This window comes from Scomber scombrus, chromosome 6, assembly GCF_963691925.1.
Source record: "Scomber scombrus chromosome 6, fScoSco1.1, whole genome shotgun sequence".
In the NCBI taxonomy this organism is placed as follows: Eukaryota; Metazoa; Chordata; class Actinopteri; order Scombriformes; family Scombridae; genus Scomber; species Scomber scombrus.
The window spans coordinates 6,014,222-6,033,314 of record NC_084975.1 but is presented as its reverse complement, the minus strand read 5'-3'; the positions used below and the strand labels follow the sequence as shown (position 1 = coordinate 6,033,314).

At 40.5% G+C, this 19,093-nt stretch overlaps 1 protein-coding gene across 1 annotated transcript in view; it reads right to left on the bottom strand.

Moving 5' to 3' along the window:
* Window positions 1-417: 417 nt before the first annotated feature.
* kif21a (kinesin family member 21A) overlaps window positions 418-19,093 on the bottom strand; it is a 60,056-nt gene continuing 41,380 nt past the window's right edge. The window contains exons 19-35 of the mRNA XM_062420807.1: window positions 18,724-18,863; window positions 18,121-18,265; window positions 16,841-17,035; window positions 16,352-16,453; window positions 15,576-15,741; window positions 14,992-15,012; window positions 14,110-14,167; window positions 13,374-13,428; window positions 13,073-13,275; window positions 12,297-12,422; window positions 8,602-8,738; window positions 7,943-8,117; window positions 7,465-7,629; window positions 3,694-3,811; window positions 2,915-3,085; window positions 2,205-2,404; window positions 418-642 (exon numbers count right to left, since the gene is read on the bottom strand). Coding sequence (XP_062276791.1) covers window positions 552-642; window positions 2,205-2,404; window positions 2,915-3,085; window positions 3,694-3,811; window positions 7,465-7,629; window positions 7,943-8,117; window positions 8,602-8,738; window positions 12,297-12,422; window positions 13,073-13,275; window positions 13,374-13,428; window positions 14,110-14,167; window positions 14,992-15,012; window positions 15,576-15,741; window positions 16,352-16,453; window positions 16,841-17,035; window positions 18,121-18,265; window positions 18,724-18,863 — 2,268 coding nt within the window. The 3' untranslated portion in view covers window positions 418-551. The remainder of the gene's footprint in view (window positions 643-2,204; window positions 2,405-2,914; window positions 3,086-3,693; window positions 3,812-7,464; window positions 7,630-7,942; window positions 8,118-8,601; window positions 8,739-12,296; window positions 12,423-13,072; window positions 13,276-13,373; window positions 13,429-14,109; window positions 14,168-14,991; window positions 15,013-15,575; window positions 15,742-16,351; window positions 16,454-16,840; window positions 17,036-18,120; window positions 18,266-18,723; window positions 18,864-19,093) is intronic.

Here is a 19,093-nt window from a genome sequence, read left to right as displayed (position 1 = left end):
TTTTCTCCTCTTATAACTCAACTTCTTCTTCTTCTTGTTCATACGTCTGTTTTTTCTCTAATCTAACAAAGCACACTGCTACCCCCTCTTTCTGTCTGATTTGATATGAGTCTGTGGATGTGTTGGATCCGGGCACAGCGCTGAATCTAAGCTGAGCGGCAGAGAATATTGTTTAAATAAACATGTTTTGTGAGTAAATGTGACCCTACTGACATTCACTTCTTAACACGATCTACAGTGAAGACTTGTCTACAGCCCTCTGAGTACATAGAGTCTGTGTTAATACGTTTTAATTTGAGATGAGATTACTTGACTGCTTGCTGTGGCTCAGTCATGAAGGTTACATGGCTAAAAGGTGTGTGTGAGTGTGTGTGTGTGTGTGTGTGTGTGTGTGTGTGTGTGTGTGTGTGTGTGTGTGTGTGTGTGTGTGTGTGTGTGTGAGTGTGAGAGCGCTGGGCTGGATAAGTTAGGGGGTCAAAGTGCAGGGCAGCAGCATCAGAAGATGCCGTTAGTGTTGCTTCCAGAGATTAAACCAGCAGGAGGCGCTGCGTTCAGTTACTGGCCACCTCGTCCGCATTGTCGACCGTCTCTGAGGTGCTGTCCAGTCCACCGCGCACACGCCAGATCTTCACTGTGCGGTCACTGGAAAAAAAAGAGACATGAAACAGTAAGAAACAGCATAAAATAAAGAGCGTTGATATCCAGATGCACGGTTATATCATTCTGTAGACTTTCAAAAACTACTCACACAAAGAAATGGCTCCAAAGAATAAAGACTAATTGTTATTAGTTTTTTGGAGCAGTTTCTAAACAAACTAATGCGCTCAAAGTCTTCATGGTGAAGGAACAGGTCACCAGAGCAATATCATGGCTCACTGACACGTTTATAATAGTTTTTGGACAACAATAGAAGTTTACGGCACAAAGGATACGATATATCAGGCTTTGGATACACACACAGTATTAATAAGAAGGATGAGTTTATTGTTGGTTTGGATCTACACATGAGATTTATTGACAGTAAGAAAACTCATTTTATGCTCTATTTTAGTCAAGCTTTTCATTTTCTATCTCTTTCTATTTTTCTTTACTTTGTCTTATTTTTATTATAATGGGGTTCTGTTTTTTTTATAATTGTATGTTTTAATGTTTCCAATGTTTACTGTTCAATCATCTGATATTTAGTTTTCATGTAAAGCACATTGAGTTGCCCCTGTGTATGAAATGTGCTATATAAATGAAGCTGCCTTGCTTTAAAACTCTGGTGACCAAGTGTTTGCTTTCCTGGCTCCCAGATTATAGAAGAGTCTCCTTCATAGGCGTAGGTGAGTAAACATTTCAGAAATAGGGAGTTTATTGGGCTTCTTGCAGAGAGTTAGAGAAAAGGATCAATACTACTCTCTTATCTTATCTATCTATTCAACAGGGAGCTGGAGCCAGCAGCCTGTTAGCTTAGCTTAGCACAAAGGCTGGAAATGAGATGAAACAGCTAGCCTGATTCTCTATGATGGTAACAAAATTCACCTGCTAGCAACTCTAAAAACTAAAACTCACTATTGAGCAATATTTTGTTTTGTTTTTTTGCAATTGTGAATCATTTAAAACTCCGGTTTATAAAACGTGCTACATAAAGTTATATTCTGCTTTCCTGTACCTAAGATTAGTCAGAATAGTTTTTATGCTCCTTGTGGAGATAAAAAAATATATTTGATAGCAAAGGAAAGAAAAGATGCTGGAGGAGAGACTGAAAACCAGCAGCAGTGAAAAACAGGAATCCAAGAAATCAATGAAGACTCAGCATTCTGTAACTGACAATCAATGAAACATAAAAAGCAGTGATAGATATGTATCTCACCTCCTGTCGAATCTCACTGAGGTTAAGATGAGAGATGAGAAGGTGCCGATGTGTTGGTCCATTTTTAACCTTTTTTTTTTTTTTAAATTGATAGATTGCTTATTCCTGCTTTAGGCTGCAGCTCAGTAACAAGCCATCCAAACTGTGCTGATCAATTTTAGGTTTTTCACACAAGAACAAAAATAACTTTTCACATACATGGAAAAACTAAACTAAAATTGTAAGTAAAAGAAAAAAAACCCTGAAAACAATTTGGAAGTGAACGCAGATGTGGGTGCTCGTGTGTGTGTGTGTGTGTGTGTGTGTGTGTGTGTGTGTGTGTGTGTGTGTGTGTGTGTTTGAGACTCACTCGGAGGCAGTGAACATGTGGCTGCTGTTGCAAGAAATGGCGTTGATGGGGCTGTCGTGACCTTTGAGCTCCCCGATGGTCCCCAGAGTGTCCGTGTGCCAAAGCTTGAGCACCCCGCCTCTGCAGCCGCTCAGCAGAGCCGAGGTGCCGGGGACCACGCCCAGCGCGCACACCCAGTCCCGGTGGGCGTTCGGGACTTGCTGATGGAGAGAAAGATAGAAACGGTTTTAAAAAGTGATGAAGATGATTTGGGTCCAAACCTGCACACTGGATAACTTTGCAAAATGTGAAAATTACAGATAAATAATTCCAGTTTTTCAGTAAAATGCTCCGCTGTTCTCCCTTCATTTCACTTGACATTCACAGTCACGGCTTCTAATCTTCCTGTAGACGTCTTGAGATAATTGTTCTTTAAATCTGAATCACATTGTTAGTCACACTTTTCCTCTGTATTTCTTACCAGGGTACACCTAGATGGTTTATTATAGTAACATTATAATATGTATTATATATTATTATAGGTTATTATGCAATGTTTTAACTGATCTGGCCAACTTGAGATCAAATTGGGCTGTATGTGGCCCCTGAACTAAAATGAGTTTGACACCCCTTAACTTTGAATGGTCTTTTAGGAGAAACTTTACTTTCCTTTTAACCATGAAAGCAAAGCTATGAAACCAAACCTCTAAAAGTCTCAGCCTCTACAGTACCTGCAGCAGGTCTTTGCGGTTCAGGTCCCACTTTTTGATGCCGTTGTCTCGGGAGCCGCTGAAGAGCATGTCCCCCTGGACCACCAGTGACTCGATGCCGTCGTAATGCGGAGGTTCAAAGTTGTGTGTTGGGCTGATGCTTCCCAGAGAGCCTTCAGTCACATCGAACAGCTGCAACAACCACAAGACGTGTTTACTAAAAGGGCTTTATTGTGTATTATATTGTAAAATCCAACATTTCCAGAGGATTACAGTATCACATGTCATGCACATAACAGCAAATGACACTGATCACCTCCCTACAGTATATCTACAATTCACATTACTGCCACCTGGTCGTATATACAGGGCTTTGGCAAGAGGTTTCTCTCTTCTCTCATAGAAAACCTGAGCAAACAGCCTCATATACATCCTGACTTATCTGTGTGAGTGCATACATGTCTTGCCTCACTTGTAAGTCAATTTGGATAAAAGCATCTGCCAAATCACAGTATTTAAGTGAGGGCAGTGGATATAGGCAGGAACATGAATGTATGAAAGTATGATTTCATGTATTGTGTTAATTGGTATGTTTCTGTGTGAATAAGTGCAGGCTGTTAACACAAATCTCCCTCTCGAGTTAATGTTGCATGACGGAGCTAGAGCATGAGTCCTTGTGTTGTATTCCTGAATGTTAGAATTATAACTTAATGTCTAATCTTTTGCATTTCTTCTGCAGGATTCAGAGGAAACATTATGCTGATTACAGAACAAGAGATGATGGATCAGTGGAAACCCACCTTGATGTAGTGGTCTTTGGACCCAGTGATCACGAGGTCTTGGTTCTTTCCGGACTTATCCACAGTCAAACACATTACTGGGCCGAGGTGACCAGTAAGTTTCCCAGTGGATGCAAATCTGACAAAAGAGACAAAATATAAATAAACACGTATAATCAACTCACTGCAACCACTGAGGGAAATATTCTAATATACTTATACATTTATTAATTTAAAACACCAGCTGGGAGAAGGTTCTCTTTCAGACTGATGTTTCTGTTCATTTCCGCCATGCTGCACAAATGTAATTTCAGGTTTCAGTATTTGGTGTTTCATGATGATATATTTTGTTGAAGTGGTTCAGTCGTGGTCTTTTTGAGAGTTGTGATGGTGGGGCGGATTGTCTGCTTAATCAGTGGTAGTGGCAACAGCTGTGCACCATTAACTGCACTCAGCAGTGAGTCACTACGCTCTGTCAAGTTGAGGTAGGAATGATAAAATTGTTCTGTAGTAAAGGACATTCTGTAAATTTGGTGCACTTATGACTGTGTGTGTGTGTGTGTGTGTGTGTGTGTGTGTGTGTGTGTGTGCAACCAGAGGATATTATGATTGCCAGCAGTTGCAGAAATTCTACATTAATGTTGTTCTTTATGTTTTGATAGCGTAGCGTCAGTGTAGCTCATCCTGTGATGTCCTGAACAGGTGGTACGTTCCAGTTAAGGGCAGCTATAAAGGTAAAAGGCCAGTCACTAGGCAACTGAATGGAGCAGGAAGAAGAAGAGATAGCAGCATACTGCAGATTTTTTGTTATTAATAAATCTCACTTTTTGTGTACGTACTCCGGCCTGCTGACATGCATTTTTGCAACATCAAAAAATTATGTTCTCAGTCTGGCAATGGTGATGTACTGTATACTTGCATTAATACTATGAAAGATGTAACTATGTGTTTGTCATTTTGCTTGCCTGGAGAATAACACTCTGCAAGCCTCTGGAGGGTTTTTCACCTTAATTCTCCCTCATTTTCCTCTGTACTTATTATTACTGTATATTTTTAATTTTTCTACATGTGTAAACAAACAAACAAACATCCCTGTAAACGCTTCCAGTGTCCAAATAACATCTTCTGCCCTTTATATGGGGTGTCTAACTCATTACAGCATGTTTAAAGGGTCTATATATATCCCACACACACTACAGAGTACCTTCAACTAGCAGATGACCTGAAATTTCGCACAACCAGCTGCAACCACTGCTATCACCTCCCCCCTGACGGTCTGTGAAGAGGATGTGTGTCAGCTCTTTCAGTGACAGAAGATCCAAGAAGGCACCGAGCCAAAATGGCGCGTCATCCTCCTGTCTAAAAGTCTGCACTGACCAGCTGGCTCCCTTCTTCACACAGATCTTCAACAGATCACTGGAGTGGCGTGAAGTCCCCTCCTGCTTCAAACGCTCCTATCTTCCTGGTCACCAAGAAATCCTGAGCCCCACCTGAAGGAAAGGCCCCCCTGCTGGACCCCTTACAGTTTGCCTACTGGGCCAACAGGTTAGTAGATGATGCAGTCAACATGGGACTGCACTACATCCTGCAACACCTCGATTCCCCAGGGACTTACTCAAGAATCCTGTTCATGGACAACACCATCATCCCCGAAATCCTCCTCACCAATCTCACACAGCTAACTGTGCCCTCCTCCACTTGTCAGCAGATCAAAAACTTCCTGACAGACAGAAAGCAGCAGGTGAAGCTGGGAAAAATCACATCCAGCACCACAGGAGTGACTACTCTTCCCTGCTGCTACCTCAGGAAACCTGTCTGTTTAATACCTGAAATTTACAGACAGCAGTCATCCCCTCATCTGAGACAGAGAGGAGTCTGCATATAGATTGGGGGGTTGAACAGCTGGTCCTGTGGTGCAGACACAACAACTTGGAGCTGAACGCGATCACTGTGGAGATGACAGTGGATTTTAGGAGGAGCCCCCCATCACTGCCCCAAATCACCATTTTCAACAGCAGTAACCCCCTTTACTGTATAAGAGATAAAGACAAGGAGTGGGGAGGCAGAGTTACTCAGCTGATAAACCAGCTATGGAGGTAGTCACAGACACAGATTGATGTCTGTGTAAAATGGACAGCCAGCACAACTGGACAGGTAGCAGACGCCGTTGTGTTAAACGTCACGCTTCTGAATCCAGCACGCCGACTTGATAGGTAAAAGCTAGGAGAGGGAATCACCAGAGGCTCTACGATACAATATTATCAAGTCACGTGACTCAGGTTGCATAACGTGTCACGATACGATATTATTGTAATTTTAAATATATTGCGATATAATGCGATTCATTATCTTTTTTCAACTGCAAATTATGTCCCTAAAGGAAAACTTCCTCCTGCATGCTGACTGTCACCTCTGCTGACCTCACCAGAAAAAAAACTAGAGCCATCTAGTGGACTGAAAAAGCAATTGATCGATTGAATTTGATTATTCTAGTACCAAAAACGTACATTTTCATTTGCAATCTATATAATAAAAGATCGATACTTGGTGTCTGTGTATCAATTCAATATTGCCACGCAAAATATCGCGATACCATGCTGTATCGATTTTTTCCCCCACCTCTAGAAACACACACAGGGGCGGTGTTATGCTGGCTTTGTTTGGTTCATTGTAAAAAAGCAATGACAGATCTTCTTTATGGCTATAATGCGAGAGAAGAGCCTTCTGTGTCAGCTGTGAAATCCTTCAGGTTACTGGGACCTGAGGATGGAGTCAAACATTGACCCAGTCATCAAAAAGGCCCAGCAGACGATCTACTTCATGTGTCAGCTCTGGAAGTACAACCTGCCTCAGGAGCTGCTGATCCACTTCTAAACTGCAGTCATCGAGTCTGTTAACTGCACTTCCATCACTGTCTGGACCTGTACACCTCCAGAGTCAGGAAACCAGCCAGGCAGGGAAAGTCACTGCAGACCCCTCACACTCTGAACATAACTTATTCTAACTTCTCCCCTCTGGCAGGTGCTACAGAATACTGCACACCAAAACCACCAGACACAGGAACAGTTTGTCCCCTTCACTGTCTCACTTATAAACTCCATCATTTTTCTAAGAAAAACATGAAGGCAATAAATGAATAATGTCGGTGAAAAAAGTTTCGGAACGAGTTTACAGGATTCCATCTCAGTGCAAATAGCGTGTTCCTCCAGGTCACGTTGTTTCAAAGTTATTTTAATCATCATGCTGCCAGTTATCAATTTCTTATTATCCAAGAGGAGCAAACAGGCAATTTATTATAAATGATGGATGACAGCATTGGATACCTTCAGGTTTTTATGCTAAATTGAGTCTTCCAAGCGGGCCGCAAAAAAGAAACCGGGCTATGAATAACTAATCTTGTGTGTTATGCATCTGAAAATAGTGATGTTGGATCAGAAGGAAAGAATGAGAATTGCAGGGGATGAATACAGACCCAGAACGTTGCTGCATGTAATATTCATAGATATTTTTACAGATATTTTGAGAGCCTGTGATGTTTTTCACTTGTAATTTCCATTATCATGTATAGCTAAGTTACTGCTTTTGTATTTTACAAATACTGGTGATGAGCTTGACTTACTGGTGTCAGTAAGAAATCAGGGGAACACCAAAATCACTTAAATGCATCTTCTAGAGACCATCAATGCCTATCAAATTTCAAGATATATTCACACAGCATCAGTCACCTGCTCAAAGGTTTAAGTATTACAGTTTGTGACCATTTCCTCTTTTAACTTAAACTGAGCTGCTTACCTTCGCAGATCCCAGACTCTGACTGAGTTTCCGGCAGCAGCGTATAGGACCGTCCCGTTGGGGTTGAGAGCGATCTGGTTGATCTGGTTCTCTCCTGCAGGGATGGTGACCGTCCGGCTGGTGGTAGACGCACAGATGTCGCCGACACTAACCTGACCAGAGGACCTGCAGACACACGGAAGCAACATTTAAACAAATCTACAACTGGCATTGAAGAAGCAGGAGAAGAAGTTTTCCAAATTCACTTCTACATCATTTATGTAATTTCAAGAGACCTTCAAGGTTTATTAGTTATTAAAAAGGCCTCTGTGGTTTACTTGTGTTCAAGTCAATACATCCTTGTAAAACTGATACTGTATAAACACAATTCTCATAACTCATTACAAGTTTCTTCAAGTTGATCCATCAAAGAAAAACTGTTTACTCTCACTCTCGCTCTTTAGAAGGTTTATGTCATATTACGGCCAGTCACACTCACGATAGTGTTCGGATGCACTTGGCCGAGTCGCGGATGTCCCAGACTTTAATGTAGGAGGTGGAGATGGTGAAGACCAAACTTGAGCTGTAGCGGACTGACACCACGTTGTTGGGATGACCTGCCAGGGACATTATCTCCTGACCCGTCACCAGGTTCCACACCTTACAGGTCCGGTCTGCAAGAGATCATCACTTATTATTTAAAGTACAGATTCTGCACTCTGTCAACACCACTGCAACAGAGTACAGCTCAGTATCAGGACTGATTTTACACTAAATCTAAGATCAAATCAAATGCAGTCTACAGAAAGAGAAGTTAATTTATAAGTTAAAAATAAGAAGCATGTTGGGATAAAAGGGACGTGACTGCCTCCATTTTTATCTCAATTTATTATGTTTAAAAGCTCTTTCATCATAAGAGTATAACTATGTACCCAATGTCATATTATTTCACTACTTCATTTATTCTCCTGTTCTACATACTGTGCATGACAATCTTAATTAATAGCTGTCAGGTTGTATTTGCTGTTATAGAACAGCATATCCAAGTGTAATAATTACCAAGGAGGCATGAGGAATACTAATGATGAAGGAGGAAAGAACGAGAGAGAGGGCCACAGAGAAAGAAAGATGGAGGGAGGGAAGATTGAGGGTAAAGACCTTTGGATCCGGTAAAGAGAAGGTCATCAGTGCAGTCGACACAGAGAACAGCTTTACTGTGACCTTCCGCCACATGGGCGCACTGCAACGTTGATGAGCGACTGCTCTTAGTTGATGGCACCGGGTTAATGATGCCCCTGGAAAACACACATATATCACTATCAATAGCAGCAGTATGAACGTAACCCTGTCCAGTAATCCGAACAAACAGGAGCAACACAGATATTAATCACACCGACAGAACCGGAGTCATGCACAGCATGCAGCTCTCATGGCTGATTAGCACCGTGCTGCATATCAAAAATAGAAAGATGATAACAGTCCACAGAAAAGGGATGAGACAGCTGTTAACAGAATAACCCTTATTGTGCTGAAGGAAAGAAAAGTATCCAAAAATACCTCCTGAACTGTGAGGAGCTTCTCTTCTCCAGCTAGTGACAGAAAAATCACCCAAGGAGACAAAAACATTGGAAACCAGTCGTGCTGAATCATCATGGACCGCAAGTTCGATAGCATCACGGGAACCCTGATTGATCACAAATTGGTTTCTGATAGCGTAGTTATGCAATCACTACTCTAGAATAGTCGTAGCTGTTAGTATCAGTGGAGCAGCGGTGAGAGCTGATGGTGTACCACAGATCCAGACGTCGATATTGAGGAGTTGGGAATGATTGAGGTTTAAAAGGGGCCTCTAATGTGGCATGTAAAAGCCTAGCTGGAATGAGAAAAGGCTAATGAATATAAAGGATCACTGAGTGTTCAGACTCAATAGCAGTAATGAGCTTAGGAAGATGACATTGGGGTTAGGATATTAATCATTAATTGTTCTTGCACAAGGACACAGCAGCGTCATGTGATGAAACCCCTGAGACGCCATGGTTACAGGACAGTGTGATGAACTAGAGCTCTGCTGACCAATAATCGTGCTCAAAACAGTGCGGGTCGTGATGATAAAAGGCTGAGATCTACACCACGAGATTTAAGATTCACCTTTGCCTGGCACCCGAGTGAGATATATGACAAATAAAAAAGAAAATGTACTTGGGTGGATCGGAGAGAGGAGGGGAAACAAAACGGAGGATGCTGGAGGAATGGTGGAGGCGTCCATCCATCCTGGAGGGCAAGAGAGTTTAATTTCCACTGATTTCCTATTTTAAACCATGTTCCTTTATTTTACTAATAAAACCATAATATTCAGTAGCATAACTTCTTAAAAGGACCATACCATTGGTTTTCACATTTTAGCTACAAATCATTCATTTTTCATTACTGCCGGCCGTCTTCCAAAGCGTACAGTACCTTACATATGTTTTCTATTATTTCTACAAATAAGAGTTACTACCTTGAAAAGTTATCTATTTTATTATGACACAGCAACATCACACTCCAAAACGTTTGTGCTTCTCCAGATCTTAATATTGAAAACTTTGAGCTTAAACCTTTTTCCAAACTGAAGAATCCCACCTGCTCTCTTGATACCATTCCTACCTAATCCCTTAAAGAAACCTTTGTCACAGCCTGTCCATTTATGGCTAATTTGTTCAACTTTTCACTCTCATCTGGCCCTGTTCAGTAGTCCAACCTCTCCTTAAAAAAAACAACACTAGGCTCAGGTACTTTCATGAATGGTGATGGTTTCTTTGAGAAAGTTTACTTGGGTTTTAAGGCAGGTCATAGTACAGAAACTGCACTCTTTAGTGTTTTATATGATCTTTTTTAAGCAGCTGACTGTGGTCAACACATTGTTTTACTCCTGTTGGATCCTTCTGCGGCTTTTGACAACGTTGATCGTAGTATTTTAAGTGGATGTCTTAAAAATTGTGTGGGAACATCCGGTTAGGTTTTAGATTGTTTCTGTTCTTATCTTTCAGAGAAGTCATCATGTGTGGAAACTGGGAATTATCAATCAGCTTTAGTACCACTAAAATATGGAGTTCCACAGGGATCCCTTTTTGGATCTTTAGTATTTTCCTTGCCTCACACAACAAAACCTCAATAAACATCAGCTGATTCAAAGCCGGACTCATAACCTGGTCCAACAGGAGAAAACACATCACACCGGTTTTAAACCCACTTGTGATTTTTATCACACTTAACACCAGAATATATAGCTGACCTCCTGACTTCCTACGAGCCTGAATGCAACCTGAGATCCTCTGGTAACTGCTAGCTTATTGTGTTTTTAATTGTATGTAAATCACTAGGCAGCTTGTTTTGAACAATACTATATAAATAAAGGTATTATTATTACATTAAAAGGAAATATCTGATTAGGAATTGGCCAGCATGTCAAACCTGACAGATTTTGGAGTGCAACATGTGTCAATGATCATCTTCAGCATCTTTCCCTGACTCTAATCTGAATCTCTGGCAGGATCGTGTCAATTTTACTTATCTCTGTTCCTTACTTATCCTGCAGGACGTTTGCAGAACGCCCCAGATACCCTGTCGCACAGCTAAACACGCCGACGTGGTTACTGGGACGAGCAGTAGGGGAGAGAGGAAATGGTGGGCTGCTCTTCAGGTTCTTGATGACTGGGCTGCGAAGGAAGACAGCGGGGCTGCCAGTTAAGCTGCGGCATAATTAAAGTGTGTGCTAAGCTGTTTATACACTACAGGCAGGAGTGTGGGAGGACTGCATGAAGACAGAAGGGAGATGCATATGCTGCATTTACGTCATATAGGATAAACTGTCAGGATGGCTTGACGGGAAACATTCACATATTCAGACTTCTCTGAAGCCATCAAGATAACATTACTTTTTAGCTTTCTGCACACTGTGGTTTACAGCCAGCTATCTTTAGAACGATGCATCAGTTTGTGGTTATGTCAGGCAAATATTAACCTGTCAAGATGGCATTCAGTCATGAAGGTTTCTGCCTCAACAGAGCTTCACAAATACATTTCTTTTGTATGTTTTACAGCCATTAATGTTTTACTATTTTCAAAGTGTTTAATTTGAAGGTCTAATATAGCCCAGAGTTTTTTGTAGCCTGGTTTCAGAGGAGAGTTTCAACAAACGTCAGCAAAACACTTAACTGTAAAACACACAGAAGTTTTTTTTTTTAGAGGCTTTTCAACGTGGCAAGACAAGAAAAAAAACTATTGAGCAAACACTGCAATTTTTGGGTATAAAATTGATATAAAGAGAACAAAATACTGGCATAATGCAGCTGATATCAAAGTATCTTTTATCAGCAGTTTAAATCTAATTATAGCCAGGCTAGCGTGTGAGGCTGCAATGATCTTGTGATATTGTGAATCCAGCTGCTTCGCAAGGTAAAATAATTTACTGAAAAGGCAAAAAACAGGGAAAAAGTGCCAGTGATTACCTAAGTATGTGAAATGCTAATCATAGCTAGATCAGCAGCAGAGGGATTGATAAGCAAGTTGAACACTGAATTTGAGTCAAACACAGGAGCAGGGAAAAAAGGAGAGCTATCACTACCGTTATGGCTCAAAGAGACATGATATCCAAGGTAGGAAGGAAAAATATGACTTTAAATTCAGCATAGAACTTGACAGGTCAGAAGTTGTCGAACCAGGCAGAGAGCATTTCTGATTTACTGAAAACCACATGCTTCTCCAAAGCAGGAAACTGAGAGGAGTATTAGTAAAGTTGAAGGGAAGTTATTTTGCTTTTTTTTTTTTTTTTTCCCGGCTTTACAGCCACAGTGTTGGCAACGGTCTCTTACTGTTTAATCTCCTTGACCTTTGCCCTGTCGGCTGCTTGTTGTGCCTTGTCATACGTCTTCCTGCGAGAGAGCGGGGAAGGCTCCGGCGCTCGCTTTTCCACCCCTGACGGAGTTCTGGGGCCAGAACTGATCGTTCAGTTTGATATAGTAATCCACAAACAACACAAAGACAGTATAGAAAACAAAAAATGAAACAACTGAAAGATGCGAAATCAACACAAAATAATGGCAACAATGAGGAGATGGGCATGCAATACACACCAAAAACAGTTACCTGATCATTTTAAGTCCCATAACAGTGGTGGTTCTTCGTCAAGCTCACGTTTAATTAATGAGGACACTGTAGATTTGGTGCTATACTACAGCATCCCAAAATATACCTCCATTATTCTATTTACTAATTGCCTTAAAAGTCACAGTGTACTAAGTACGAAGCATTGTCTTTCACAAGCCAGTCAAAGCGGTCTGGTTAGTACATTTGCTTTCAGTGTGTAACTAAGCTGTAATAAAGGAATTAGAGTGGCGGTATTTGCAGGGTACAGTAATAAATAAGCCATACATGTGTTAATATTCGCTCCTCTCTCGACATGCTTTTACCTTCAAGGACTTATCAGCTGGAGGAAGGTATGGCAATATGACGTAAGGAGGCTCAGGAATAAAATGTCCAATAAGCTAAATAATGCAGAGGAGGTAGCAGCAACATCAAACATGCAGGAAGGAGGGGGGGGGGGAATAGTAATTAATGTGTTATCAAAGAGTGCCGGGCCTGGACTTACATGCTGCCCATTTTAGAGGAAAAGCCGGGAGAGAGAGCGGTGTAGTCCCTGACTGCTGAGCCTGATGATTCCGTGTCTCCTCCTCCATCTGGCGTTTCAGCTAACGGTAACATCGGACCGGAGAAGTCTGCGGTGGGCGCGTCGGGGGCGGAGTCACTGCTTGCATACAGTAGCTCCATCTGAGTGGTGGTCCTCCTACGAGCCTGTAGAGCACAGATCAGTGTAAATTAGACAGGAAGTAATCAAGGAAAAGCTGGAGTTTATGCAGGAAATGATGCGTAAACAACAATAAACTAAATACCTTATTTCTTGTTTTGGTGTCTCCACAAAGTTTCATAAGATCTGATGTCAAGGTGCTAAAGTAAAGGGAAAAAAAAAAGAAAAAAAAAAAAGAAAAGAAAAGAGTATTAATATACATAATCTTCTGTATAATGTTTTTAATGAAACATCAAATATAAAAGTATAACTGTAATAAAACGTAACAACATAATAACAAATTCACAGCATTAGCACAGCAACATAACACAAAATATACAAATAATCACATTTTTAAACACAATATAATATAAAAATTGACATAAACTTTAACAAAACACAATAAAACATCAATTTACATAACTTGGTATTAACACAATATGAACATATGACAGAAACATGACACAAACACCACAATAAATTAACTACAGCTGCAACTATTAGTCAATTAATCAATTAGTGGGTCAGAAAATGAATCGCCTGAACTCCATTGATAATTGACTAATCCTTTGAGTCATTTTAAAATAAAATAAAACAACCAAATTCTCTTGTTTTAGTTTCTTAAATGTGAATATTCATTAATTTATTTATTCATCCCTCTGTGATAAACTGAATATCGTTGGGTAGTGGACTTCTAGATAGGAAAAAACAGTTTATGTTGCATTTTACACCTTTGGGAAACTGTGATCGACATGTTACTTTTGTTTTGACATTTTACAGACAAAGTGACTCATTAGTTGCAGCCGTAACATTAACACAACAGAAACATGACATAAACTTACCTTCCCTCTGCAGAAGGGCTCTGGGCTGACTCATCACTGCTGCTATCATCCCCGTTTTCTGTCAAATAGGATCAATAAGTAATATTAAAGTTAGTAAATCTGTTTTTGACTGAAATAACTGACATGACAGCTTAATGACTATCTGAAATGTTTTCTAGCACGTACACCTCGTCTGACACTAAATAATATATCCTCTTACGCAACTATATTCTCTCTTTTTCTTCTTTTTTAAAAGTTACTAGATACTAGCTAGTTGCTCAAAATGGATTTAGGAAGGATGAACAAGGGAAGCAGATGAGGGCGATGTCAGCGCAGCACCATGCCGTTTTATCCACAAACAGAAAGTTGGTCCTCAGGGAGCTTTAATGGGTTCAGATGGGTTGAAAAGGTGAGAGGTCAGAGGTCAAAGAGCGGCCAGGTGAGGAAGGGGTTATAAAAAAGAGGTGTGTGGGTGGGTTCAGGTGAAGGCAAAAGACCCAATATGAGACATTTAGGTTGTAGAGTGGAAGGAATCATTAGTCTGTTGCTCCTGTGGGGGTCAGTCAGAGTCACACTATCCATGTTGTATGCTTCCTGTGGAGGGGCCTGGGGTTAGCAGGGTGCTAAAGCATGGAGGCTGTAGCACATGGAGAGCTAGGAGGAGGAAGAGGAGGAGGAGGAGGAGGAGGAGGAGGAGGAGGAGGAGGAGGAGGAGGAGGAAGAGGAGGAGGAAAAGTGTCTCCAGATGAGGGGAAACAGGGGAGTCAACAGACAGATGGAGGGAAGCCTGGTTGCATTGCACCTCATGCACCTGTTCATGTTATGTTTAGTTAGTTTCAAAGTGCAAAGGGAAGGAACCATGCATTCATAACACAGATATGAGTCTAATATGGTTTCACTTACCAGCCGGGATGTTACCTAGCTCTGTAAAAACATAAAAAAGAAACAAAAAAGAAAAAGAAAAACGTGGGGGAACAGAAAAAAGGCAATGCACAAATCAAATCCACAGTCCCCCGAAATTCTAAAAAAATAAAACAACGAAAGAAAATGAAGTGCAACTACAGTAAACAGAGCGTCCTACTGAACAGAGGCCGGCAACAATGCACCAATTGCAATAATAAGTCTGTAAAATGAGGTAGCTCTGCAACCACATTTATATGTTTTAGGTAATTAGATCAAATATTATCTCAGTAGCAGACATTTTTTTAGGCCAGCTTATATTCAGCAGCAGGCGACAGGCAAGAGCCTCTCAACAGGCCCAATCATGCAACTCACCAGTCACCCATACCACGTCCTGAAAGGCCAAATATTTAGGGACAATTTTATATTTTTCAGAATGAATTCAGGACAACTAAATTAGAAGTTTTGTTTCAAATTCAAACTTAATGTGATATTAATGACACTTTCAGGAGGTGGGCTGGGTTAAACCAGAAGTCTGGTGTGTGTGTGTGTTTTACAATCTCAGCACAAACAGCTGCTGTCGTTACCTTGCAGAGCGTTTCCCAGCAGCGCGTCCAGCTCCGGGTTGAACTCGGCCTTCTCCTTCAGCATGTGAAAGAGCAGCTGGTTCTGTGTGGCGCTGGTGATCTCCGTCTGCTTCAGCCTGCCCTCCATCACCTTCACCTGAGACTCCTTCTGGGCCGCCTGCAGACCCTGAAGAGATCAGACCGCAGAGTATGTTACACAGTGTTTGTGTTCACTCACAGATATCATACAATACTCATAATGACACACGTTACAATACTTTACTTTTCTATTGCAACTACATAAACATGATCAAATTTATCTGCACACTACATTAAATGGAGCCTTTTACTTTGTAAAATCTTCCTGCACAAGTAGGCATAAAAACAACGGTAAAGGTTGATCTTGAATGTCACAAATCAATCAACAAGTTTATTCCCGAGTAGGTTTGCAAATGCAAGGAATTTGTCTTTTTTATTGTTGTGAATAACAATCAATATGTACAAATGCCAATAAACAACTAACAAGTAACAATTATCACAAGTCAAGAAATGTACTATAAAAATGTAAAATATATAAATATGTTCTAACCATAAAAAAGCTATGAAAAAGACCTTATAAGTAAAATGTATAATAATTAATTAAACCGATAAATATGTTAAAAAAAGGAAAAAACTACACAAAAAACTCAACAAATCTATCTGAGAATCAGCTCTTTTAATATCTATTAATTTTGTTGGTTTTTTTTTTTTAGATAGACATTTTTAGACAGATATCTCATCATCATTAATTCTGGTACCTTGTTTATAGCCATTGACATGAAGTGATCCAGCAGGAAACGAGCTTCTGCCAGCGTGCAGGAAGTAATCACAGCAGAGACGTCCACTGTGTCTCCGTCCTCCTGCAAACAAACACAGTCACTTCCTAAATTCTCTCTAACTCTCAATTTCTCAGTGAATTACTGATAGTGGATGTTCACATTTTACAAGCCACTCAATAGATTATTGTTGTTTTTGTTAAAAAAGAGGCCACTTGCATATTTTTCCAACATTTTGCTGGTGGCTGGTGCTAATTTTGTTTTCTACCTTTTGTTATATTAAAGTCTTGCCATTTAGAAACTCTACTTGAGCTGTTGAGAGTTTAAAAGCAGGTGTAAGAAAAAGCTCATTGACTTTCTCCATCCATTTAACTGAAAACATCCACGTCAGCAAGTCAATACAACTAAATAAACTGTTAAATACATCTAACCCTAGGGCTATCTATTCCTAAAGTCACCCAGCTTTCTCACCTTTGCCTCCTCCATCTGCATGATGTTGGCCTGACAGTCTGCGATGCTGTCGTTAATGTAGTCAATGTTAGCGGTTAATGCATCCACTTCCTCGTTCAGGGGAAGCATCGCCTTCTCCAATTCTGGTCCTTCTATGTCCAGCCGGCCTCTCTTCCTGATGACCTTCTCCTTACGCTTAGTCAACTCCTCCCGTTGCTAGGAAAAGACAGAAAGGACAGGAAATGAAGATTTAAGTTTGAACAGATTCATGTCTGTGTGTTGTTATGAATGTTGCAGCAGCACAGAAAGGGAAAGCAGAGACAAAGCAATGCTTAAGATGATTATGAAAAATGAAAACCAGGAAGGAGCAGATTCACTCATCCAGATTATGAGAGCTTTGTTTTGCTTTGCAGCCCACTGATGATGAATCATGCAGAAACTAAATGATGTAGCAGTAACTGAGACTCCTTCCAAGGTCAGAATTTGATAACCTAACTCATTTTTTAATGTCTACACAGCTTGTGATGAACCTGTCTGGCTCCAAAATGTACAAATCAACCAAAGTTTCTGAACAGACTCACCAGGAAAACTCAATACTTTAGTAATTCTTGGACATCTTGAAATCTATGATCACCACTTAAATCCTGTTTGTACTTGTTTTAATTATTATTTTTTTAATATCTTGTACCTTTTATTATCTATATACTTATTTTTATTGATTTGTTTTATCATTTGTATTTATTAACTGTACTTATTGTTATTTTAGTTGATTAAACTGAACTAAATAAAAGGTAAATTGAGAGTTTATTGCTCTAAGTTAAGAGTCATGCATAGAGTCACATTCATTACAACCTCAGAGATGCCGAGTCTGAGAAAGCTTTGACTGTTGAGCACTGACGCTCTTTCAAAGCAGTTAAATATCACTTCCTGGTGCTTAACAGTGTTGATGTTGGAGATTAAAGTCGTAAATTACATGAAAAAAAGTCAGATATTCTCCGACATTATAAAGTTGCAAATTTACCAAAAAAAAAAAAAAAAAACCCCGGAAAAAAAGGTGTTTTATTCTGCCAAGCAATCACATAGCCTCACTTTGCAACACTGGGGAGACGTCGCTTGTCGTGCATTTTGCCTGGTCAACATAAAAAAAAACCATATATGGCCCTCATACACCGTCGTAGATTTATGTTTTCCCAGCTGGTGGAATAATTTACTATCCTGGACTGTAGCAACCACTGAATAAAATCAACCACTTCCATAAAACCATATAATATAATTTTACAAGCGCTGCTGTAGGATTTCACCTTGAGGAGGCGGTTCATGTCGGCCTCCATGTTGGAGATGGTCATCCTCTGCATGATGACGTCGCTTATCCGTCGCTCAAGAGACGACCATTTATTACGGGCGATCCTGGTGGAGTAAATACCTACTGTACGCCTGTAGGAAGACCTGCACACACGCACGCACACACACACACACACACACACACACACACACACACACACACAGTCAGTCAATTTATGGTATTTGATTGACTGAATGTATTTAACACTTTTATGGTATACACATTCAGGGATGTTGTAAATAAACTCATAAACCTGTGTGAGAGCCGGTTCAGGATTATGTAATAAAATCCAACATTATAATGGAAAATTGCAATGTCCAAAAATAGAGCTATGTTACACTTTAAATGATTTAAAGGATGTTTCTTTTCTAGGATCACTTACTATGATGGAGCAGGCGTCGCTACTTCCACATACAGCTTTTGATGTTGTAAGGATGAAACGTGGCCTATTTTGGCTCTAAAAAAGTATCTATATTTAGCCGCTTTCCTCGTTTTTCATCTCTGGGAACTAGATGAACGTGCATCCGAAAACACCTGTGCACACACACGCATGCAGACTCACCGAGTGCCGTTAGGAGCGGCGTTGCCGGAGGAGTACAGGCGCCCAGAGGGAGGGCGGTGAGAGGAGTCCTGGCTCAGTTCTGGGAGTTTCCTGATGATCTTCCCTGAGGTGGGTCTGGCCTGCCTCCTTAGAGCTGTCACCTGACACACATGGCAAGCAGAAAAATTGAACACGTGAACATTAGAAGCATACCACATGCATTTTTCTATATACCCATAATTCAGATTACACCCTTTACAGGCATTAAGGGAAACTAGTACGTAAGCAGGACCCATGAGGGTGCAGGAGAGGATTTAATTACCTTGATTCGTTTGCATCTAAATCACCAGAGTAAATGAAATAAATCCTACCTATGACTAAACAACAACAC